The following is a 23940-nucleotide window of genomic DNA, read 5'->3' on the forward strand; positions in this document are numbered from 1 at the left end:
ATCCTATTCTTTGTCAAGACAGGGTTAGTCCTGAGTGCCAGTGTCACTGGAGAGTTTGTATGGGGCATTCCCCAAGGTGTGCAGTTACTCCTAAAGATGGAGGAACAGCAGGAAAACTTCTCTGCCTGCTGCAATCCCAGCTTTGGCTGCTCCAAATGACTCCACTGCCAGGACAGGTTGTCCATTGTGAAGGGCTGGGCCAGTTCTGTCTGTCCTTAACTTGGGCAAGCAACTCTCATGTCATGCAGCTTGTGCTGAGCACAGAAGGAGTTGTGTCCATGCCTGGAATGGTGTTTGGGACAGTTGTCTCCCAACAGCTGGATGAGGGAGTGACACAGTTGATGTATGTGTGCTGTGTGGATGCTTGTGAGCATCCTGAGGCAGCAGAATTCTTCCTCCTGTCTTTCCCATTCTCCTTAGGGGACTACAGTGACCAGACCATGGCTCTGTGGAGCACCCACACCTATGAGCTCCTGCTTTCCACTTGTATCTCAGAGCCCCTCCATGATGTGGCCTTTAGCCCTGTCTCTCACCAAGGCCTGGCCTGTGTGGGGAGGGGAGCTGTGATGTTCTGGCTGTTGGAGCAGCAGGGAGCTGCTGTCAGACCCAAGGTAAACCTTTCTTTTACCTTTTAAGGTTTATTTTCAGCATCTCTGACTTGTTTTCTAAGTCCCTGGGGAGGAGTCTGTGATGATTTTTCTCAGTGAGGTGATACTGACTGTGTACAAGCAGCTTTTGGTTGTATTTGGGGCATTAACTGCAGGAATTGAGAGGAGGAGGATGTTTTCTTTTCTCCTGATGCATCTAAGCATGTTTATTCCCTTTGACATTCCTGGTTTGTGTGCTCTGGCAGGTTCATCGAGTCCCTGCCCCAGATGTGCTGGGGCTGGTGGAGCTGACATCCCTCTGTTATGGTGCTGACACTCTCCTTTACACTGGGACCAACTCAGGCCAGATCTGTGTGTGGGACACAGAGACCAATTCCTGCTTCATGACATGGGAGGCTGATGAGGGCGAGATCGGTGGGTGCAGTGTCAGGGCTGTTACAGGGAATGTGTTGGGAAAGAAGCCATGAGCTTGCAGACTTCCCATTTCAGCTGTGCTTGGAAAACCAGTTTGCTGTGTTGGATGCAAGATGTGTGGGGTGGCAATGGATCTGTGACCTGGGTTTCCTGGGGACTTCATAGAACCATTAAGGTTGGACAAGGTCTCTAAGATCATCAGGTCCAACTAACCCAGCACTGCCAGGTCCAGCATTAATCCATGTCAAACATCCACAAGCATCTTTCAGGGATGGTGAGTCCACCACTGATCTGGGCAGCCTGTGCCAAAGCACCTACAGACCTCTAGCTTGTAAAACAGTGTTGGGCTGTAGAACCCTCCCACTTTCCTGCCCAAGTGTCTGTGGGGAGCACCCTTGGAATGCTGACAGGTGCCCTTCCTCCCCAGGTGTGCTGGTGTGTCAGCACAACCGGCTGGTGAGCGGCAGCAACACCAAGCGCATCCGCCTGTGGTCCGTGGCCACCGTGCAGGAGCTGAGGCTGAAAGGGCCCAGTGCCAGGTAGGAGCTCATGGCCCCTCACCTGGCAGCCCCCAGGACCTGTCTGAGAGTGGCTTTTCACAGACAGACACCACATGCAACCACGCTGCTCCTGCTACTCTTCATCCTTAGCTTTTTCTCTCCATCCTGTGATTGCTGATTCTTTCTGTCTGGATCTTTTGACTGATTTTTTGCACTGGCAGCTGAACTCTCTTAATAGTGGAAGTGGATATTTATCGTGCCTGAAGTTTGTGTCAGTGACTTTTAGGAATTCCTTTAGGAGAATTAGGGGGAATGCATTGCTTTTGTTTCTTCTCTCATGCTATTGCATGCCCTGTTTTTTTTTTTCTCTTCCCTGTAAAAAGATGAAGTGCAAATCACAGAATCATGGAATGGTTTGGGTGGGAAGGAACCTTCAAGACCATCCCATTCCAACCCTCCCTGCCATGGGTGGAGACACTTTTCACTATCCTAGGTTGCTCCAAGCTCTATCCAACCTGGTCTTGGACACTTCCAAGGATGGAGCAGCCACAGCTTCTGTGGGCAACCTGTGTCAGCGCCTCTCCACCCTCATGGAAAGAATTCCTTCCCCAGATCCCATCCAACCCTGCCCCCTGGAAGTGGGAAGCCTCTCTCCCTTGTCCTGTCACTGCAGGCACTTGTCCCAAGTCCCTCTCCAGCTCCCCTGGAACCCCTTGAGGCCCTGGAAGGGGTTCTGAGATGTCCCTGGATGAACAACCTCAGCTCTCCCAGTCGCTGTTCCATGGACAGGAGCCCCTCGTTGAACTGGTTCATTACAAAGTTGGATTTAAAGCCGACATCTGACTGGCATCTGATGCTCAGGCATCTGAGCCAGTCCCTCTCCCACCCTGCCTTCCTCTAGGTGTGGCTCAGTCCTGATGGAGCACGAGATCACCCTGGATGGGACAATTGTGAGCGCAGCCTTTGATGACTCCCTGGAAATGGGAATTGTGGGCACCACAGCAGGGACCCTGTGGTACATCAACTGGGTGGAGAGCACCAGCATCCGACTCATCAGTGGCCACAAGAACAAGGTCAGAGGGGCTGGGCCTGCTTTGAGTTTTGCTGTTGCTTCAGGGTATCTTTCTGCTACAGAAAAAAAGGTTCAGATGGTAGAAGGTATTTTATGACAACTTGCAATGCACCTTGCCTGGCCCTACTTCTGTGGTTAGGTTTACTGTGCACAGTGCCTGGTCCTGCTCTGGAGCTGGGTTTACTCTTTCTCATGATGGATAAGGTTGGAAAAGACCTTTAAGATCATCAAGTCCAAGCACTGACCCAGCATCACCATGACGTTCATCATTAAACCATGTCCCCAGGTGCCACATCCACACATTTTTTGAACACTCTTGGGTATGGTGACTCCACCACTGCCCTGAGCAGCCTGTGCCAGTGCTTTACTAGCCTTTCTGTGAAGAAATGCTTCCTAATTTTCAATCTAAATCTTCTTTGGTGCAAGTTGAGGACATTTCCTCTTGTCCTGTTAGCCCAAAAGCAAAGCTCTGTACCTTCATTTATGTTCCCTCTTGTCTTAGAGTGACTTTATAATGCTTGTATATCCCCAATGGTCTGTTCTGTTAGTGTTAAATATTAAGTTCTGCAGCTTTTTAAGACTGGTTTCAGAAGTAAAAAGAGAAAAAAAAAAGTGCAAAGTTTGTTATCAGAGACTGTCCTTGCTTCCCCCCCCCCATCCTTCACACAAACTGTGTTGTCTGCAGTGGACAGCAGAAAAAAGCTCTCCTTTGCTTTTGGTTAGTTTTTCTAGCTAGCTGAGGCAAAAAGTTCCCTAAACTTTGGAGGTTTTGGTGGGGTTTTTGTTTGTTTGGTTGGTTGGTTTGGTTTGATTTTTTTTTGTTGTTGTTGGGGTTTTTTTGGTTTTGTTTTTTGTTTTTATTTTTCTTAAAATTGTTCAATTCTGCTCTAAACTAAAAACCCAAAAAACCAACAAAAACTCACACCTGTAACCTACCAAACCTAGCCTGGGCCACGGCATTTCCCAGCGCTGGGGGAATTAATAACAAACTAAATAAACCAAGCTGCAACCCACAAAAAGAACTCTTCTAAATTTGTCATCTCTTCAAAGCAGCAGAAGGTCTTACTGTTTAGTATTGTTCATTTTTGTATACTAGAAAGTACTTTACCTGTTAAATAAATAGGTTTTTTTCCACTTCTATCCGAAAAAATATTTCCCCAAACCAGTTAAAAAAAACCAAACCTATTCAAGACCATTCCTCCCAAATTTACCCTAAACCAAAATACCTTTCATCTGGTGTCTCCCATGAGCAGAATCCTGGGGATGAAGGGGCAGGGCAGCTGATGTGCACCCACAGAGCTCTGTGCCTTTTCCCCGGAGCAGGTGACCGAGGTGTGCTTTAGTCCCAGTGAGAGTCACTGTGCCACGTGTGGGGAGGATGGCAGCGTGAGGATCTGGGCTCTGGGCAGCACAGAGCTGGTGGTGCAGTTCCAGGTGCTCAACCAGGTACGTGTTTGTGGCACTTCAGTCCCTTCCTCTTGGCTCAGGGAAGTGTCCCCTGTGTCACCAGGTCTCTGGCGATTTCCTTGCAGAGCTGCCAGTGCCTGGCCTGGAAGCCTCGTCCCGTTGGGGTTTGGCCTTGTCCTGGTGAGAGCCAGCACGTGGTGGCAGGGTACAGTGATGGCACTGTCCGTGTGTTCAGTGTTTCCAGGACAGAGATGGAGCTGAAAATGCACCCCCACGCTGCTGCACTGACAGCAATCACCTACTCCACTGATGGTGAGGCTGCCTGAGGTGACAGTGGGGACGTGTGACCTCGGGGAACGTGGCTTGATGCTGCCTGGGTTTACCCTGACCTCCAGCTGCTCTGTGTCCTGGCCACCTGCCCAAAACCCCAGGGCCAGGTAGAGCCACAGAACTTGTCTCAGGGAGCTCTGGTGACTCTGCCAGCTGAGCACATGGTGGGTGGGACATGGGAGGTGCATTGGCTCTGGGATAGCCAAGGGATTTGGGTACAACAAACACCTTTGTTTTATGATCTTCTGTGGCTCTTCTTCAGTGTGGAGGTTTAATGGGTGTCTCTGAGACACCTCCATACCCAGCCCTTGACTGGGATGTTCCCAGCCTTGCACTGTTTCAGGACACTGGCATCCCATTGTCTTGGACCTTTCTCTTCCTACAAGAAGTATTCCATTTTTTCCTCTGCCAACAGGGGAAATGATCTTATCAGGGGGCAAGGATGGGATAGTGGCTATCAGCAGCCCTCGCACTGGGATGACCATCCATGTCCTGGCTGACCACAGAGGCTCCCCCATCACGGTTCTGCAGTGCACCAGGAAGCAGGTGAGACCTGGGAGCAAGTCCAGGTGTCACTGCACAGCTCTGGGAAGCAGCATGGTCAGCGAGTCTGCTTTGGTGTCCTTCACTTTTCTTCTTTGGAAATCTTCCTCCATTCCCTCCAGCAACTTCTGATCAGTTTTTTTCAGAGCTATATTCAGTGGAATAAAGCTCCACGTGTAGCAGGTGCAGCCCGAGTGAGGCTGCGCCTGCAGGGGGACCTTTGGTGGCAGTTGTTGACACCCTACACACAGGTGTGACATGAGCCTCTGCCACAGGCTCTTGGAGAGCAGCACCACTCAGGAGCAGCCCAGGCTGTGAGCTTGCAGCCCCTGTGCCCCCAAAAAGGCTCTTTGGCAGCCTGTACCAATCCTCTGTGGAGCTGGGAAGACTTGGCTGTGCAGCAGTGGATTGGTTTGAGTACCTCCTTTGTCCTCCTCTTCATGGAGAGTTTTGTTCCTTTGCACAGCAGAAATGGGAATAGTTTTCCCAAAGCTCTCAGGCTTTAAGATCATCTACACTGCAAGGCTGTGTTTCCTGGTAATCTGAGACTGAGGAAATCCTCCTTGATTTGAGATGAAGGACATTGTTAGGGGACAATGGTATAGGAAATAACTCCCTTAGGAGATACGCAGATCCAGAGGGTGTCGCAGGGAAGAGAATTGTGTCATTCAGACCAGGATTTGGGTTGGAAAAGTCCCTAAAAAATCATCAATTTCCAGCCCCCTGCCATGGACAGGGACCCCTCTCACTAGAACAGGTTGCTCCAAGCCCTGTCCAGTCTGGCTTTGGACACTTCCAGGGATGGGGCAGCCACAAACAGAGGTTAATCCTGGCTTTGTTCCCCTAGACACAAGCCCCATGTTCCCATGAGTTCCTGTCCCACTCTTTACTGTCCCCTTTCTTCAAAGCCTCTGTGCCCCCAGAATGACAGGGTTGAGTTTCTGCTCCACAGTACCACGACTTGGGGATGGAAGGAGGGGAGCTCTGGCTGGCCAGCAGCTCCGACCGCCGAGTCAGCGTCTGGGCCTCCGACTGGCTCCAGGACAAGTGTGAGCTCCTGGACTGGCTCAGCTTCCCAGCTCCTGCTGGCCCTGAGGTGAGTGTGGCACCTGCCAGGCCCTGCCTGCTCCTGGAATGAGGCTGGACACCAGCAGAGATGGAGGAGGGAGGCACAGGGCTCTGAGAGATGAGTGTGTGCTTAGGAAAGGCCTCTCTGTTCGTCCAGGTCACAGACTGTCTTGCCAATGCACCTTTTTGGGTGTGGAAAGAAAGTGTAGCAGTGCCAGACTGCCCTGGAGCACTGACTTTTAAGCATGAGGAGCCCTAAACTGCACCTGCAAAGAGCTGACAGCCCTGTGCCAGCAAAGCAGAGCCCGGGCAGCAGTGAGCACGGTGTGCAGGAGGGAGAGCTAATTATGAGCGTACTGCTGATTCTGACACTCCCGAGGAGTGTGAATATTCTGAGCCAGGAGCACGGTGATGGCTTCCCAGAGCCAAGTACTCAGCCCTGTGTGTCTTTGCTGCTTGGCAGAAGCCTCTGGCTCCAGCCCAGGGCTAAGGTTTGGGCAGCAGGACACCTGCTAGAAAAGCAGGAGGATCTGTGTTGGAGAGGATGATGTTCCCTGGTCCAGGTGACATTGGCAGACAAAAGGGAGCTGGGTGTTTTTGGGGGGCAAGAAGCAGTGGGCTCATACAGCAGCTGGGTTCTGTCAACAATTCTTCAGTTTATTAAAAAAAAAAAAAAGGATTTCCTCTAGAAAGAAGCTCACTACAGCTCTTCCTACAGTGTGAAGGTTTGATCTTGCATCCACTGCTCAAGATCTGCTTCCTGGACCTGGTTTTTTCATGTTAAACTAATCCATAACCAAATCTCAGCTTCAAGCCCATGCAGAAATAATATCTCAGTGGGTATTCAACCTGCTGGACTCTCATGGGACTTGCTCCTACAACACTAAACTATTTGCTTCAGGTTTCCATGGCAGGGTGTGGTTGTTTTTTGCTTTCCCTGAGCCTGAGATGGGAATGCAAGAGGGAGGAAGCAGTATCCACCATACTCATGTCCTACTGCTCAAACACTCACAGCCCTGGTGTTCCTCTGTGTTCTCTTTTCTCTCATAAGACAATCCAGCCTCAGTTTTGTTGCCTTTGGTTTTCCTCACCAGGGTCTGGACAGCCTCCCACCCAGCCTGGCTGCCTTCTGCCCTTGGGAACACGGTGTCCTGGTCTACGTGGGCTTTGGGCTGCAGAAGGAAGCGTTGTTCTACAGCCTGAGGAAGAAACAGGTACCTGTCACCTGCCATGGGCTGTGGGGACAGTGGGGCTGGCAGAGCTGCCCTGTGTGTTACCCTGGGTCACAGGGGTGGGGACAGTGGGGGTGGCAGAGCTGCACTGTGTATGACCCGAGGTCAAAGGGATGGGGTGGGCTCTGGCAACTGCTCAGGGAAGAGATTTTCATCTTGGAAACTCCCGAGTGTGGCCCAGGTGAGCAGCAGAGCCCTGCTTCTGCCTCAGGCTGCATCCAGGCAGGCAGCCAGCCAGTCCCTGATCCCACTGGAGGGGAAAGCAGCTGCTTCCAGAGCATTAACACTCTCCCCATTGTCTCCTGGATGCCCGGGGCAGTTTTTGGAGCTATGCACCCTCAGCATCCCCATTACCATCCCCAGGGCTGTGGCTGCACAGCTCTGGGCGCTGCCTTCCCCCTTTGAGCTGCTGGTGTTTCTCTTGCTGGGCTGCAGGTGCTCAGGAAGATCTCCCTGCCAGCCTTTGCCACCTCCCTCAGCCTGTCCCCATCTGCACCTTTCATGGCCATTGGCTTCAGTGGTGAGTGCTGCGGGTGCCTGGGCCCCTCCTTCTTCTGCCAGAGGGGAAACAAGTGTCCTTATTCCTCCAAACAAGAGACATGTCCTCAAACTGGGAGCTATGGTCCAGGGCAAGGAGAAACCTCCAGGAGACTTCCTGGGTCAGAAATGAGATGCATGAGGTCAATCCTGCTTGCCCACGGGCAGGGTTTGTCACTGGAATGACTTCTGGGATTCTGGGCAGTCTCCATTCTGTGGCTGCAGCCTCTGAGGCAGCAGGGACCTTCCCACAGCGTGGGGACAGGCAGGGCTGTCTGGCCTGTGTCACCCAGCTCAGTGACTCAACTTCCAGTTCAGCAGTGGGGAGAGAGCCTGGGGGTGACTGGAAAGAAGGCTTCTGGCAGGGAAAAGACGTGGAGAAGGACTGGGGATGACTGGAAAGAAGGCTTCTGGCAGGGAAAAGACGTGGAAAGAGGGTGGGAGGTGACCATGAACGGTGCTTCTGTCAGGCCTAATGACAGCGAAGAGTGCCCCAGGGCGCGGGTCTGGAGGGTGATGGGGCCAGCCAGAGCCTCCTGGCGCAGCCCTGAGCCGCTCCTCTCCCCAGACCGGCTGCTGCGGCTGCAGCCCTGCCCCGCCGGGGACCCGCAGGACTACGCCGGCCATGACGACACCGTGCACCTCTGCCGCTTCGCGCCCTCCGGCCGCCGCCTCCTCACGGCCTCCCACAGCGCCGTGTTCGTGTGGGAGCTCACGGGCGCCTGAGCCGGGCTGGCCCTGGACCAGCGCTGCTTCTCCAGCGGGGCCCGCCCCCGGACAGGCCCCGGCTCCGGCCGCAACCAGGCCCGAACCTCCGCCCCCACGGCTGCAGGGGCCGGCGGCGGCGGCTGGCCCGCCTGCGGCCCCGCCCGGCCCTGGAATGTGTTTCACGGCCCCGTTCGTTGCCGTTAAATGTTCCGTTTTCATTAATAAACCATCGAAAGACGAACGCTGGAGGTCTCGGTGTGCTTGCCCCGCTAGGGGGCGCCGCGCCGCTCTGCCCCGCTCTGCGCCGCCGCTCGGTGGTGCGGCCGGAAGTGGGGGGGGGAGGGCCGGGGAGGCGGTGGCGCCGCCATGAAACGGGACGTGCGGATCCTCCTGCTCGGGGAGGGTGAGGGGCGCGGGGGGCACGGGGGAGGGGGAGGCTCCTCCAGCTCGGGAAGGGAGAGGGAGCACGGGGATGCCGGGGGAGAGAGTTCTCCTGCGGGAGAGGGGCGAGGGCAGGTGGGGACCAGGTGGGCCCCCCCCCGTCACTGGCAGGACGAGGGGAGAGACCAGGCCCGTCCGTGGCCCCGTGCCCCGTGGGTGTCATTGCCAGCAGCCCTGGCTTCGGTCGTGGCTCCCACCTGCCGCTGTCCCCTCAAGCTCTGCCATGCCGGTGCCAATGTCAACGTCCTCCCTTTATTTCCTAGCCCAGGTGGGGAAGACGTCCCTGATCATGGCTCTGGTGGGAGAGGAGTTTCCTGAAGAGGTGAGTGTGGAGGAGACGCGCACACCGCCAGCCCGGGGCCCCTCGCTGCGTGGGACAGCTCTGTCCCCAGTGTCCCCGCTGGAGATGGGGGTGGCTGGGAGGTGCTTACAGCTCCTGAGGCTGTGACAGCCGCGGGACTGGTTCAGATGAGGTCAGTGAGGACCTCACGGAGCTCCAGCTGAGGTGGTGTTTTCCTCAGTTTGTGCTCTGATTCCGACTTGGGAGCTGATCCTGCCTAGCAGCTCTTTCTGCCCTGAGGAGGGTGTTGGTACCTCCTAGGGCCCCACTTGCTGCTGATGGGGGTCTCTGTCACCAGCACTGGTGACACCACAGAGCCCTTGGAAGGGGACAGGCCCCATTCCCTGCCTGTTGTACCCTCTGGAGATGGCTCTCGTGCTCCAAGCCAGGCCAGCTGTGAGCAGCAGCATCCAGCCAGCCTGTGTCCCTCCACAGCTTGCTGTCCCAGCACAGTTTGGATAGGGAAATGGCATCAGTCTGTCCAGGCACATTTCCCTGTGCCTCAGATGGTTTCTCCTGCTGCCCATGAGCAGCTGGTGCCCTCCATGGTGATGGGCATCGAGCTCCTTCCCTGCTCCTAGCCCAGCCCAGACAATCAACTCAGCGCTGCTCCCAGAGGAGCCCAGGGAGTGCCCTGGACTTATCTCCATCGGGATCAGGAGATTGTGTGAGGGAGGCAGGTGGAAGTTCCACCTCGAGGACGCTGCCTGTGCAGGGGTCTGCTGCAGCCTGGTGGGCCAAGAGCGATCTGTGATCCACAGCTCATCCTGCCCTGGCAGCAGCCATGTTGGGATCTGAAGTCCCTTGTCACCTGTCCTGCTGGCTGCCTGTGGCTGGATGGGGTTTGCTGGCTTTACAGGTGCCCCCCCGGGCGGAGGAGATCACGATCCCGGCCGATGTCACTCCTGAGAAGGTCCCCACACACATAGTGGACTACTCAGGTAGGGCCCTTCCCTGCCTGGCTGAGGAGATTAGGAAGGGGTGCCCCTGCCTGGGCAGGTGGTGATGGCTTCATTCCCCTTCCAGAGTCAGAGCAGACGGAGGAGGAGCTGCAGGAGGAGATCGCCAAGGTGAGCAAGGCTGGCCAGGATGGGAACAGGACACTGTGGTCCCCAAGGGATACATGGCTGCTCCCTCCCCTCCCCTTTAGCCACCCAGAGAGGCACAGGCAGTTGGTTATCCACGGATTAATGCTCCTGGTTTGTTTAGAGGCTTGTTTAATCCTGCTCTGTTTGTAAGCTGTTGTGTGTGGCTTGTCCAAGCCCTCCGGGGAGCCTCCAGAAGGCGAGCAGCGGGGGGCAGCTCTCTGCCCACGGGAGGTGGAGGAGGCTGTGGAGCAGATGTTATGCTCTGAGCCTCAGGACATTCCCCACAGACTCAGAAGAGGGAAAAGCAGTTTCTGGGTTTGGGCAAGACCCCTGCTCCCTGCATTAAAACCCCTGTGGCTGTCTGATGAAGCGGAGGCACAGAGGAGTTAATTTGGGAGCTGGAGCCCCTGGCGAGCACTGAGCAGGGAGGGATGAGGGGAGCCCTCAGAGCAGCCATGGAGGAATAATTAAGTTGTCTGTCTGGGGTGGATCCAGCTGCTCTTTGCCCTGGGATTAACCTTGACTGTGCAGACATAAGGACCTTTTAATTATGTATAATAAAACCATCTCTCTCACTTGAGCAAAGCTATTTAATCTCCCAACCCTGGTGGCTCACGGCTGAGGAGGTGGGCATGGGGGTCCTGCTCCCTCCACCCAGACAGCAGGAGTACACAGAAGCTTTAAATGGCTCCAGGAAATCCTGCCTAAACCCTTGTGTGTCCTCGGATTAGCATTAAACTCTCTCCTGAAAGGACCAGTGATCCCTCCTGTCTGCTTCCGACAAAGCCTCGGTGCTGGCCCTATCTGCACGGGGTCAGGAGGGGAGGAGGGCTGGGACAAGGGTGGTGTGGGAGGGGGATCCTGAGGCAGAGGAGCTGCTCCAGCAGCTCGTGGGCTCGTGCAGAGGGCGACCCAGCCAGGGGCTGTGTACGTGTCCGTGCTCACGTGCACTCGGCCGCTGTGTTTCCCTGGCAGCTCAGGCGGCATTCCCTGCTACCAAACATCCCCTGCTGCCACGGCATTCCCTGCTACCAAACATCCCCTGCTGCCACGGCATTCCCTGCTACCAAACATCCCCTGCTGTCAAACATCCCCTGCTGCCACGGCATCCCCTGCTACCGAACATCCCCTGCTGCCACGGCATCCTTTGCTGCCATGAGTGTGGCAGGGACCCCTTCATCACTCTCTGCTGCTTCTCTTGCAGGCCAACGTGGTCTGCATGGTGTATGATGTCACCAAGGAGGCCACCATTGACAAGGTAATGGGTCCCTATCATGGCCCCGCTCCAGCAGCAGGGTCAGAGGGGGTTGCCAGTGCTGGGGTTTCAGTGCTGCCCTGTGGTGTGGGCACGTACTGATGGCCCCCAGCTCTGTGGGATTTTGGGTCAGACTCTGGCAAGCAGAAGCTGAGCTCTGCCCAAGGTTGCTCCCTCACAACAGGACAAGAGGCTTGTTGCATCCTGGTGCATCCAGCATCTCTGGGCCTTCTCTGCCTGCTGGTGTGAGGGAATGCCAGGGAGCAGATGGCTGCAGGACCCTGGTCCTGCCTGCCTGGGAGCTGCCTCTCCCTCCCCACCCTGTGCTGAGAGCCCTTTCCCTCTGCTCACCTTCCAGATTCGCACAAAGTGGATCCCCATGGTGAACGGGGGAATAGAAAAGGGATCCAGGTACTGTGTGGGGTGTGATCTGTGGGTGCAGAATTGGGGCATTCTGGGGGCTGTGGGGTGCCCCTCACCCTCACCTCCTTCTCAGGGTGCTGAGAGCAAACCAGCTTTGTGATTTGGTCCAGGCCAGGTTGAATGGGACTTGGAGCTGTGGTCTAATGGGGATGTCCCTGCTCATGGCAGGACATGGGATGAGATGAGCTTTAAGGTCCCTCCCGACCAAAGCCATTCCAGGACGGTGGCTTGTGGCCAGACCACTTAGAGAAGAAGCACATGGGGACTTTTCTACACCAGAGATCAGTTGAGGCAGGGGGTCACTGAGGAGGGATCCTTCTCCCCCCTTGATCTCTTCTCAGCCAGACAGGGAGAGGCAGCTGCCAGGGGGATCTGGGAGCACAGAAGCTTCAGTCTGTGTGTGGATCTCTTGGACAGAAGGTTGTGCTGGATTAAAGGCAGCAACATATTGTTGCTGGGTGAAAGCATAAGCAGGATCAGGCAGGCTCTTTCTCCAGATGGATGCTCCCGGCTATGGGAGGCAGGAAAGCTGCTCTGGACCTTGCAGAGGAGACTTGGGGCCTCCCTGACCTGCCCATGGGAGCACCAATGGCTGGGATAGTGCTGGGACCAGGAGAGGGGTGGCCTCACTTGTGCTCTGTCTATTTCCTAGAATCCCCATTATTTTGGTGGGAAACAAGTCTGACCTGCAGATGGGCAGCTCCATGGAGGTCATCCTGCCCATCATGAACCAGTTCTCGGAGATTGAGACCTGTGTGGAGGTGAGGGAGCTGAAGGGGATGTGCAGAGCCTCCCTGAGGGGTTGGAGTGCTGGTCTGGTGGGAGTCAGGGAGCCTCTGTGCTCCTGGAGAGCTGCCCTGGTGATGTTGCTGTGCACAGATCCCCGTGTCCAGGGGTTGAGAGCCTGTCCTTTGGGTTTTCTGTCCTTTACCCCTTGCAAGGAGCAGCTTTCTGTGTCTGCCCTCTGTGGCTCTCCACACTGGCCCTGTTGGTTCCGGGGCTGTGGAATGGGCACAGCAAAGCCAGAGCAAAACCCAGGAGATTGTCCCTTTTGATTTTTCCTCATGGTGGACAAATGTTGCTCTGGGCTTTGAGGCACAGCTCCTGCCCTTTTCATCAGGGCTGTCTCTTCCTCTGAATCCCTAGTGCTCTGCCAAGAACCTCAAGAACATCTCTGAGCTCTTCTACTACGCCCAGAAAGCTGTGCTGCACCCCACTGCCCCGCTCTATGACCCAGAGGAGAAGCAGGTGGGCTCTTGGACGAGTCTCCTTCCCAGCACACTGCTCTGGGCTGGAGTTTTTGGAATGGAAGTGGAGAGTTGGGGCTGGCACAGACAGGCCAAGGGAGCAGTGCCCATCTCCTGTGCCCAGTACAGCCAGCTGGGCACACAGACACCTGCAAAGACTCGGGTGTGTTGGGGCAGAAGCCATCATGCTCCAGGCTGTGTGTTGGTTCTGAAGGGAAGGTCTGGAAGAAAAATTCCCCATGGATTGTCCTCTCTGACTTCAGATTGGATATTAGGAAAAATTTCTTCATGGTAAGACTGGTCAGGGACTGACACAGGTGGAATGGTGGAGTCACCATTCCTGGAAGGATTTGAAAGCTCTGTGTATGTGGCACTTGGGGACATGGGCTAGTGGTGGCCTTGGCAGTGCTGGGGGAACAGCTGGATTCAGATCTTGGAGCAGTTTTCCAACCTTAATAATTCCATGATTCCCACCTCCGAGGTGGCTATGGTACTGGTCTAGAAGTGCAGGAAGGGAACCCACTGTGTGTGGGGCTGCAGGAGGAAGGCCCAGGCTGTGGCTGATGTCCTGCCATTGTCACCATGGTTGGTCCTTGCAGCTCAAACCCGCCTGTGCTCGAGCACTGACCCGGATCTTCAACCTGTCAGACCAGGACAACAACCAGGTCCTCAGTGATGATGAGCTCAACTACTTCCAGGTAGGGTGGCTGCAGAGCTGAAGAGTTCCCCAGGGCCTGGGATTCCCTTTCCAGCAGGCATCTGCCCCTCTCCTGGCACAGCCATCCCGTACCTGTTTGGTGTTTCTGTGGCACAGCTAAAGCACCACAGGGTGCATCTCTGAGCATGTAGGGTTCCATCTTTCTAAGTTTGCTCTGCCATGGGAAGACCAGGAGGCTCTGGAGATGCTGAGAGTCCTAAATTATTTGGATGCTGAAGAACAGAGGTTTGGTCAAGGCCTCAGGTAGAAATCCGTGATCTGGGTGGATTTTCCCTCCCTGAAACCCCATTCTTTGCCAGGGGAGAGGGAATCTGGTGAGACAGGATTGTGCTCTCTGAGTGCTTTGCTGACAGTGGTCTTCATTCTCTTGGGAGGCAGAAGTCTTGTTTTGGAAACCCCCTGGCCCCCCAGGCCCTGGAGGATGTGAAGATGGTTGTGTGGAAGAACACGACGGATGGGGTGCAGGACAACGGCCTCACCTTGAACGGTAACAGCCCGAGGGCTCCCTGCTCCTTTCCGGGGATGGGGGGGACCCAGCTCCTTCAGCACATCCCAGGGGGCCCTGTCCTTGGCCTGAGCCTCCTGGCTCTCATTCCAAGCCTAATTAGTCCCTCTTATTAAAACAAGCCTGCTGTGGCTGCTAGATCTCTCTGTCCCAGTAGTCTGCTTTCCCAGGGAAAGCATGGCTGAGAAGTGGATCCCTGAGGCTGAACTGACTGCGCTGTGGCTGAGCCCCCTGATCTCTCCTGCAGGCTTCCTCTTCCTCAACACCCTCTTCATCCAGCGGGGCCGGCACGAAACCACCTGGACCATCCTGCGCCGCTTCGGCTACGACGATGAGCTGGAGCTGACAGATGATTACCTGCACCCACAGTGCGTGTCCAGGGCTGGGCAGGGGGCACATTCCCCCCCGCAAGGCTCAGCATCCCCAGCACCTTGGCTGGGTCCTTCGTGCACCCAGGAGCTGCTGTGGGCCCTTAGGTCAGGGTCAGGTTCGCAGTCCTCGCCTTCCCCTCGGGCAGGAGCTGACACGTGGGAGTGGGGACAAGTACAGCAGGCCTTGGGCCTGCTGATTTAGGCCGACAGGAAGGTGGGGAATGAAATCCCAGTCTTGCCTTGACATCAGCAAAGGGTTCTTGTAGGCTGCTCTGTCCCTGGCTGAGCGAGGCAGAACGGCTCTGTCGGGAGCAGTGAGCTGTCAGCACGGCCCTCACGGCTGATTGTGCAGCTGCTGTCTCTTCTCTGCTCCCTGCCACTCTGAAGATGGGGAGCTGGCAGGAATGGAAGAGTTTGGCTTGGGAGCTGCCTCCTCCTCTTCCCAGAGAGTAGGCTGCAGGGAGGTGACAGGGACATACTGGTGGATGGCACCCTGGGGCACTGCTGTGCTCTACTGAAGCCCTGGGCATGAGGCAGAGCAAGGGCACAGCATCTTCTGGGCTGCTGGGGATGTGCCAAGGAAAGGCCACTGTGCATCCTCAGGGGATTCTCCCCAAAATGAGGGGGCTGTGTCAAGGAATAACCAGGCCTGGAGGCAACTGCTGACCTTGAGCAGGGAGGGAGTGGGAAGCTGTGTCCTCTGAGTGAGATGTGCTCACACACTGCCCTTTGTTCTGGGCTTGAGGAGGCCGATTTGAGTGTCTGAACTGGAGAATAAGGTATGAAAGATAAAAGAGAGGTTTAGGTTGGGTAGTAGGAAAAATTTATTTGCTGAAAGGGTGGTCAGGCACTGGCACAGCTGCCCAAGGCAGTGGTGGAGTCCCCCCATCCCTGGAGGGATTTAAAGCCATGTAGATGTGGCACTTGGGGACATGGGTCAGCAGTGGTCTTGACAGTGTTGGAACAGTCGGACTCGATCATAGAGGGGTTTTCCAACCTAAACCATTCCATGATTTCCCCAACAGGTTCCGTGTGCCCCCTGGCTGCTCCACAGAGCTCAACCACTTGGGATACCAGTTCCTGCAGAGGCTCTTTGAGAAGCACGACAAGGTGGGCAGCAGGGGAGGAGCTCCAGGGGAGTGGATGCTCTTCTGGGCCTGCACACGTGGGCACAGGTGCTCTCCTGACCACCTCTCTGTGCCAGGGAGCCCACAGAGCACTGGGGAAGGGCTTTCCTCGGCCACAGCATTCCCCCTTTGGAGGTTTTGGGAGCAGAAAGTGGCCACAGTGAGCTGGAGGTAGTCTAATGGCCTATCAGGGATGTGGGGTTGTGGTCACTGCTCTTGACCAGAGGGCAGTTTAGACTTCGGGGTCTGAGTTGGCATCAGGCTGGCACGGCCCTTGTAGTGCCTGGCTGCAGCAAGCAGGGAAGCAGGGAGGAAAGTGGGCAGGGAGGCAGGAAAGCGGGCACAGCTGCTGGCCAGCAGCCATGGACCAGCATCTGCCAGCCTGGTGGAGGGCTGCCAGGCTGGAGAGAGGGAGAGAAAGCAACACATTTGTGCCAAACTCAGGCTCTTGGAGAGGGGGAGAAGGGATGTATTGGATCTGCATGCACCTGCTCGGACTGGCTATTCAGATGTTGATGTGCATCTGGGTATGGCAGCTCTGTGACAATGGGGAGTGGCTCAGGAATGGCAGCAGAGAGTGGACACACGTCCCTGTGTATCCAGGTCAGCTCTGTGGCCATGGGGAATGGCAGAACTGGATGGATGTGCATCCCTGGGTGCCCAGCTGCCAGCAGGTTCCCTTCAGGCACAGCAGCCTGAGTGCTGAGTTGGCCTCTGGAAGGCCACGCTGGACTGATGCGGGCTGCTGTGGGACAGCTGGCTCCAGGAATGCCAGGAACAGCAGCTCAGGGCTGTGGGGTGGGCACGGACAGGTCGTGCCTGGTTGCAGCTGCAATCCCAAAACATGTTTGTTGTTGTGCAGTGCTGGCAGTCCCTGAGGCACAGGCTCTGTGAGCTCGCCCAGCTCCGGCCTTGCTGCGGTCGATCGATTCCTGCCATTGGCAGCATCCCTGTGATGTTCCACAGCAGGGAGGTGGCTGCTGTGGCAGGGCTGGCTCCTGCCTCCCCTGGTGACTCCCTGTATTTTGGCAGGACCAGGATGGAGCCCTGTCGCACACAGAGCTGCAGAACTTCTTCAGTGTGTTCCCCTGCGTGCCCTGGGGCCCCGAGCTCTACAACACGGTATGCACCACTGATAAAGGCCTGCTTTCCCTGCATGGATTCCTCTGCCAGTGGACGTAAGCTCAGTCCCTCTCCCTGGCCCTTGGTCACATCCCTCAGCCCTTGCTCACCCTGCTGGCCTGCTCTGTCTCTCCAGGCTCGTGGCTTACCTGGACATACGGCACTGCCTGGAGTGTCTGGGCTACTTGGGCTACCCCATCCTCTCGGAGCAGGACTCCCAGACACAAGCCCTCACAGGTACAGCCATGCCCTCCCCTTCTGTCACAGCTCAGGTCCCTCCTGGCTCTCACTAGCCTCTCTCCTGCCAGTGACCCGGGAGAAGAGGATTGACCTGGAGAAAGGGCAGACCCAGAGGAATGTCTTCCTGTGCAAGGTGCTGGGAGCACGGGGCGCAGGCAAGTCCGCCTTCCTGCAGGCCTTCCTCGGCAGGAGCCTGGCGGTGAGTGGCTGTTCCCTGGCTGGCCATGCTCCTAGGGTGGAGCAGGAGGCACAGCTGGGGCTCCTGGAGCGATCTGTCCCCTGGTGGCACCTCCCTGCCTGTGGCCAGGCCCCCTCCCTGCGCATGCTTCTCACCCCCTCTGTGCTGGTGGTGTCGGTGTCCTTCATCCTGGCTGATGCAGTGGGGCTGCTCCCTCTGCTTGTCCCGAGGGGCTGTGTCTTTCTCCAGTCTGACCACAGCAATGCTGACTTTCCCTGCCTGTAGGAGCAGCCCCACATCTCATGACAGGCCCTGGCTGCCCTTCAGGTAGCTGTCAGGCCAGGAGGGCTTGGGGCAGTGAAACACTGTCCCTCACGCAGCACTGCTCGTGTCTCCACTACCTGAGACTGTTTTCCTTGGTGACAGGCCCAGAGGGAGAACCCAGGACAGCCATCCCTCCACACCATCAACACAGTGCAGGTCAATGGCCAGGAGAAGTACCTCATAGTAAGTGTGGGAGAGCAGGGAATTGTGCCGTGTCCCCATATCCTGGCACACGGGGCTGGGCTGTGGCTGTGCTGGCACTGTCCATGTGCTGATTGAGGAACAGCTGAGCCCCTGGGACGCTGCTGTACCACACCCCTGTCCCCTCTGCTCCAGCTGTGTGAGGTCAGTGCTGACACCACGTTCACGAAGCCGTCGGACACAGCCTGTGACGTCGCCTGCTTCATCTACAGCCTGAGCGACCCCAAATCCTTCAGCTACTGTGCCAGCATCTATAAGGTAGCTGGCAGGGACCCTGGGGGACTTTACAGGAGTCCTGGGTGACCTCAGGCTTCCTATTTGACTTCACCAGGGGAGTGGGGGACATCAGCCTTGGCGGCAGGGGTTGGTCCTGATCCCCTGGCTGGGGTTTCCCTGTCTCTGCAGCAACACTACCTGGACAGCCAGATCCCCTGTGTCTTCGTGGCCTCCAAGACAGACCTGCCAGAAGCCAGCCAGCAGCCAGGCCTCTTCCCAGCCGAGTTCTGCTACAAGCACTGCCTCCCTCCACCCTTCCTCTTCTCCTGCCACAGCCAGGGACCACCCAGCACTGCTGTCTACACCAAACTGGCCACTGCTGCCACCTTCCCGTTAGTATCCTTCCCATGGAGGGGCTCTGCTGGGAGCACAGCCTGGGGAGGGGCCTGTGTCCCAGCCCTACCTCTGCCACATTGCTTTTGCTTTCGTTTCTTTGCAGCTTTTGTTGTCATCAAGTGATCTTGGTGTCATCTAGGGCATGCAGTGACAGGACAAGGGGGGATGGCTTTAAGTTGAAGGAGGACAGGATATTATGGGATATTGGAAAGGAATTGTTCCCTGTGAAGGGTGGGGGGTGGCTGGCACAGGGTGCCCAGAGAAGCTCTGGGTGCCCCTGGATCCCTGGAAATGTCCAAGGCCAGGCTGGACAGGGCTTGGAGCAACCTGGAATAGTGGAAGATGTCCCTGCCCATGGCAGGGGGATGGGATAGGACAGGCTTTAAGGTTCCTTTCCAATCAAACCATTCCAGGATTCTGTGATTCTGTGATCTGCTTATACAAATAATTGAAACAGAAAAGCCACTTCTTCCTCTAATTGCAAAGGGGGGAGGTTTTCTTCTGCCTGTGTGTATATCTCTGGCAGATTTAGTAGATAGATCCTGCCACAGGAGTGTTTATTTTTGAAGCCTAAGATAAAAAATGCTGAAGAGGAGTAGCCAGCTTAGTTTGCCAAGGCCCACGGGGGGGGTGGCAGCTATTTTCTCCCGATGAGATGGATCAGACTGAAAAAGAGGTCAGTGAAGCGAGACCTCTGTCACACAGCCTCCCTTTGGGAGGAACTGCCCCCCAGAGGGCCTGGAAACAGCACCAGGCTGGTCACAGGGGGTGAGGGGGGCTGTGGGCAGGGAGGAGGATCCCTGTGAGTGGAATTGCTGTGCTCCAGGGCTGGGAAGGGCGAGCACAGCTCCAGGGGCTGAGCCCTGGCGAGGAGAACGTGTGGGAGCATTGGGAGGCAGGATGGGATTACTAGTGAGTAGTTTTCCCTCCAGCTTCTTTTCAATAAACAACTTTATTTTTAGAGCTGACGCTTTTTTTTTCCCTCCCCTCTGCAGTATTAAAATTTAAATATTCTTAATATATCTTAGGGTATGTGGTATAAATAAATAACAGCGTAATGGAGGGCTGGGGATTGGCTGTGCTCCCCCGATGTAGTGGGGAATGAATTATGGATGGAAGGAGAGAGAGGAGCACATTAGTGCAGGACAGCACGTGTTTGGGAAGGGAATGTGTACGCTGGGGCAGCACCGGGCCCTGTCCCTCGCTGCCCTTTGGTCTCTGTCACCGGTGTCCCTGTGGTGGCATCCCGGCTTTCCGTGCACTGGGAGTTGGAAAGGCAGCTTGACCTAGAAAGGCAGATAACCTGTCTAATTATTTAGGTGTTGGAGAGCTGTTTCCAGGGCAGGGGAGGGGACAGGCACATCCGTCCCACAGCCCTTCCTGGGCTTGATGGTGACGTGGGGTGATGAGTGCTCCACCTGCAGGGACAGGGGAATCTCTCCGATTCTCCCTGGGCTGTTTCCCCCAGTGCTGGGCTCACCCCCTGGCACCCCCAGCCTCCCTGTGTGGGGTAGGAGCAGGGATAGCCACACTCACCGGCCTCTCCTGTGTTTCCTTGCAGCCACCTGAACGCCTTGGAGCTGGGAGTTGCGTCCTTCTGGCTGCGGGTGGCGCTGGGGGCGGCGGTGACAGCGCTGGTGGGCTTCACCCTCTACCGGCTACTGGCCAAGAACAAATGAGAGCCACCCTCCACCCCGTCCTCCCTGTGATACCAGCTCCCCATCCCCAGCGACGCCCAGTGAGGGGCCTGTCTCAAGCTGGCCCTTGGTAGGAAATCCTCCTTTGCCCCCGGCTTGGATTGCAGGACCAGTGAAGCCAGACCTCCCAGCACCAGCAGGATCCATCCCTGGCACTGGCCAGCCTCAGCCTGTGGCCTCCTGGCCCCTGTGGCCACAGGGCAGGCAGCTTTGCCAGGAGGGCTCTGCCTCACCAGCAGCTGGAGGATCGCCCTCATCTTTTATTTTTTCCAGTTTTTTTTAACGCTTGTTTTTAAGCTCAAACGTGAGTGTTTTGGTGTCTGTTGGACTGGGCACATCCCCTCCCCAGAGGGCTGTGCTGGTGCCCTCAATTCTGCCTCTGGGAGCTCCAGCAGCAGCTGAGCTGTCAAATGAGCTCATGGCTGCAGCTCCCTGGGGCACATCTCCATCTCCTGTCCTGGTTTCCCTCAGCCAGTGCTGGGAAAGGCAGCCAGGGAGGGAGGGCCAGGCACTGACACCCCCAGGCCCAGTGTTTGGCCCCTGATGCTGGGACACAGTGGCTGCTGTCCCGGGCTGAGTGGGGACAGTGACAACCAGGGTTTGTCCTGAGCTCCTTTCTGCTGTTTCTACACAAAAATCTTGTGAGTCCTGTAGCATGCCAGGCTGTGGGTCCATCCACTCTCCTTTCCTGCCTCCTGTATGGCCCGTCCCCTCCCCACCCCTGGCCACCAGTATTCATGGCCACCAGTATTTGCAGGGCTCTGGGAGCCCTGGTAAGGACTGGGAGGGTGTTGGATGCCCATTGTGTGCCCAGTCTTTCCCTGGCAGCGCTATCACTGAGCTGATGCCACACTGTGCCCTAGGCCTTGTGTCCTGCTGTCCTCTCTGTGGGGCTCTATCCAGAGAGCGAGGCTCTGGGCATTGCATCTCCTGGCTTCACTGGAAGCTCCTTCCTGTCCTGTCTCCTGTCCCCTGCCCACACCTGAGCTGGTTTCAGCTGCTGAGGCTGAGCTCAGCTCCCGTTGGGGACAAAGCCCCACAGTGTCCCTGTCTGCAGGTTCCAAAGAGCAAGACCAGCACCCATCCCTGAGTTCCTGTCCTCCCTGGATCAGCCCCTGGCTGTGTCACCAGCCTGGCCTTCCCCAGCACGCTCAGGGTTGGTCTCTTTGCTTGCAGCTGTGGGGGCAGCTCCTAGGTAGCACCCAGAGCTGCTTTTTCTGTGTTTTGTCTATTTAAATGTTTTATCATGCTCTGGAGCCAGTGAGGGGGTGGAGAAATCACTGAGCAGGACCAGTGTCTCTCCCAGGGACAGCCCCAGAGGGTGGTGTCCCCATCCTACTGTCCCTAGGGCTGGCCGGGTGTCCCTGCCTGTGCTGGAGCTCCTCTGCTAGTCGGGCACCCACTCACGGTTGGCCCCTGGTCCCTGGCACTGCCAGGGCCTCATCCCTCGTGTTTCACGTCCCTCTCTGTGCCCACTGTGCGTGGCTCTGCCAGCTGGGCCCATGCCTGGTGTCTCCCTGCTCCACATCTGCTGGAGCTCTAATGTTTTAGATTTGTTCTCTACAGCAAAATAAATTTTTACACACCTTGCGCTTGCACACAGTGCCCTGTGTCACGTGGGGAGCAGGAGCCTCATCCCAGCCCGGGCTGCACAGAGCCTGGGGCCTCTGTGGGCTGCAGTGGGAGCAGGGCCACCCCCAGAGCCTGGGCTGCCCCGTTTGAGGGCACTTACAGGGATTTAGGGCAGGAGCAGAAGCCTGGTGTGGTGGGACGAGGCTTGGGGCTGGCCAGGGCTCCTTGGTGCTTGGGGACACAGATCCTTGTGCAACAAGTGCCAGCCAGGGCGAAAACACAGGCAAGGAGGTGATGGATGCCGTGGCTCTGTGCCCGGGGTCCATGGGACGTGGGAGGCTTTGGCTGCCCTGGAATCTGTGGATCTCTGTGCCCATCCCCGTGTGGGGTTTGGGGCTCCCCACTTCCCCTACAGACACTTTCCCCCTGCTCCCACCTCTCCCAGGGCTGTGCCACCTCCCCTCCCTGCTCCTGTTTTCCCATGGCAGCTTTTCCCTCAGCTATTTCTGTCTCTGCAGCCTCAGCCACGGGCGCTGGGCACAGGGGAGGTGGGCGCAGCCAGAGAAAAGGGTTTTCCAGAGCCTCTGCACTGACACTGAGTGGGGTGGAACTGCTCCCACATGTGAGGGATCCCTCTGGGCTGTGGGGTCGAGAGGAGACCCTTCCCACACGGCCAGTCAGGGGACAGGGATGGGGGGACACAGTTGGTGCTGCCGTGCCGGGCAGAGAAGGCGATTCCAAGGCAGGCGGGACACGCGGTCCTCCCTGGTGACTCCAAACCAGGCTGGATCCCACGGGAGTGTGGGCCCACGTGCCCTGATGTGTATTAATAGCACATTGTGCTGGGACAGACACGGGCGTGGGGCAGGGGTCACGCGTGGCAGGGCCATGGCCACACACAGTCCCCAGGGAAGGAGCCTGGGAGGGCCGGGAAGCCCAGAGCTCCCTGGGCACCCTCAGTGGGGCTGAGCCGTGGCTCTGGGAAGTGAGGACAGTACCAGGGATGGGTCCTAGGGACACCCCTGCCCTGCCTGGGGAGCCAGGGGAGCCTGACCTGGATGACACTGGGCATGTCACATAAAGCGACCCAGTGCCAGGCTGTTCCATGAGCACTGCGCTGGGGCAGGGCACAGCAGTGGAGGCTCTGTGGCCCCTGTGCCATGGGGGACTGTGCTGGCCTGTGGGTGCAGGGGCAGGATGGAGGGAATGTTTGCAGTCATCTGTGCCAGATTCAGCAGGTACCTGATGCTGGCATGCTGGTGCCCATTCTGGGATGATGGTGTCGATTCTGGGATGATGGTGCCCATTCTGGGATGCTGGTGCCCATTCTGGGATGCAGGTACTGTACCAGGATATGGATTCCTCTAGAAGGGTGCAGCTGCAAAACCATGTACTAGGATGTGGGTACTGGAATACATGTACCTGTATTGAGATGCAGTACTGGAAATGGAATACAGGTTCCCATTCCAAGATGCAGATCCTGTACTGGGTGCAGGGATCACACCAGGATCCAGGTCGCATACCAGGGTGTGAGTGCTGAGACATGGGGAGCAGGATGCAGGTATCCACACCAGGATACACAGAGCTGTTCTGGGATGCAGGTACTGGGCCAGGATGTGGAGACCAGTACTGGGATGTGGGTACCAATACTGGGATGTAGATACCACACTGGGATGCAGGTATCACGCCAGGATGTAGTTACCATATTGGGAGTGGGTACCAGTACCAGGATGCCCACAGCTGGACCGGAATGCAGGTTCCCATACTGGGATGCAGGTTCCTGTACTGGGATGCTGGTTTTTGTACTGGCATGAAGGTTTTTGTATTGGGATGCAGGTTCCCATACCGAGATGCAGGTACCTGTACCGGGATGCGCGCAGCCGTACCGGGCTGCCGCCACCATCCCATGCTGCGAGCGCCAGGTGCCGGCTCCCTGCCCGTGCCCTGGGCCGTGTCCCGGCGCTGCCGGCGGGGCGGGGCGGGGCGGGGCGGGTCCCGGTTCCCCGCGCGGCGGCGGCGGCGGCGGGGGGTGCGGGGAGGGGGGGGCGCTGCGCCGCGCG

At 56.9% G+C, this 23940-nt stretch overlaps 2 protein-coding genes across 16 annotated transcripts in view; both read left to right on the forward strand.

The window, feature by feature from the left end:
• Nucleotides 1-8661, forward strand: part of WDR90 (WD repeat domain 90) — a 32618-nt gene extending 23957 nt beyond the window's left edge. For 4 of the 13 annotated variants that reach the window (XM_088174630.1, XM_088174636.1, XM_088174635.1 and 1 more), the window contains 10 exons: nt 421-611; nt 854-1022; nt 1450-1561; nt 2424-2595; nt 3918-4040; nt 4127-4313; nt 4747-4877; nt 5827-5970; nt 7037-7156; nt 7610-8245. In XM_088174630.1, coding sequence (XP_088030756.1) covers nt 421-611; nt 854-1022; nt 1450-1561; nt 2424-2595; nt 3918-4040; nt 4127-4313; nt 4747-4877; nt 5827-5970; nt 7037-7156; nt 7610-7897 — 1637 coding nt within the window. In that variant the 3' untranslated portion in view covers nt 7898-8245. The other 9 variants (XM_088174634.1, XM_088174632.1, XM_088174631.1 and 6 more) reach the window with 7 other exon arrangements.
• An 89-nt stretch (nt 8662-8750) lies between these two features.
• On the forward strand, nt 8751-21898 carry RHOT2 (ras homolog family member T2). 3 transcript variants are annotated; one of them, XM_014888516.2, is made up of 19 exons: nt 8751-8822; nt 9124-9182; nt 10060-10141; nt 10227-10270; nt 11493-11546; nt 11902-11954; nt 12619-12727; nt 13113-13214; nt 13813-13911; nt 14310-14418; nt 14684-14804; nt 15833-15917; nt 16967-17112; nt 17193-17293; nt 17365-17495; nt 17901-17981; nt 18135-18257; nt 18405-18607; nt 20173-21898. In XM_014888516.2, exons 1-19 carry the CDS (start codon nt 8786-8788, stop codon nt 20288-20290), a joined length of 1857 nt encoding a protein of 618 aa, XP_014744002.1. In that variant the 5' UTR covers nt 8751-8785; the 3' UTR covers nt 20291-21898. The 3 variants fall into 3 exon arrangements, with proteins under 3 accessions (XP_014744002.1, XP_088030735.1, XP_088030736.1); XM_088174609.1 differs by having other exon boundaries at nt 8753-8822; nt 9129-9182; XM_088174610.1 differs by lacking the exon at nt 11902-11954 and having other exon boundaries at nt 8755-8822.
• Nucleotides 21899-23940: the final 2042 nt, after the last annotated feature.

Source organism: Sturnus vulgaris, chromosome 16 (genome assembly GCF_052056855.1).
Source record: "Sturnus vulgaris isolate bStuVul1 chromosome 16, bStuVul1.hap1, whole genome shotgun sequence".
Classification (NCBI taxonomy): domain Eukaryota; kingdom Metazoa; phylum Chordata; class Aves; order Passeriformes; family Sturnidae; genus Sturnus; species Sturnus vulgaris.

Excerpts from the sequence above, each read along its gene's own strand:
- RHOT2 (XM_014888516.2), top strand. The coding sequence starts at position 8,786 with ATGAAACGGGACGTGCGGATCCTCCTGCTCGGGGAGG. Across the intron at positions 8,823-9,123 it reads GATCCTCCTGCTCGGGGAGG|CCCAGGTGGGGAAGACGTCC; the intron begins GTGAGGGGCGCG and ends TTTATTTCCTAG. Across the intron at positions 17,982-18,134 it reads GCCAGGAGAAGTACCTCATA|CTGTGTGAGGTCAGTGCTGA; the intron begins GTAAGTGTGGGA and ends CCTCTGCTCCAG.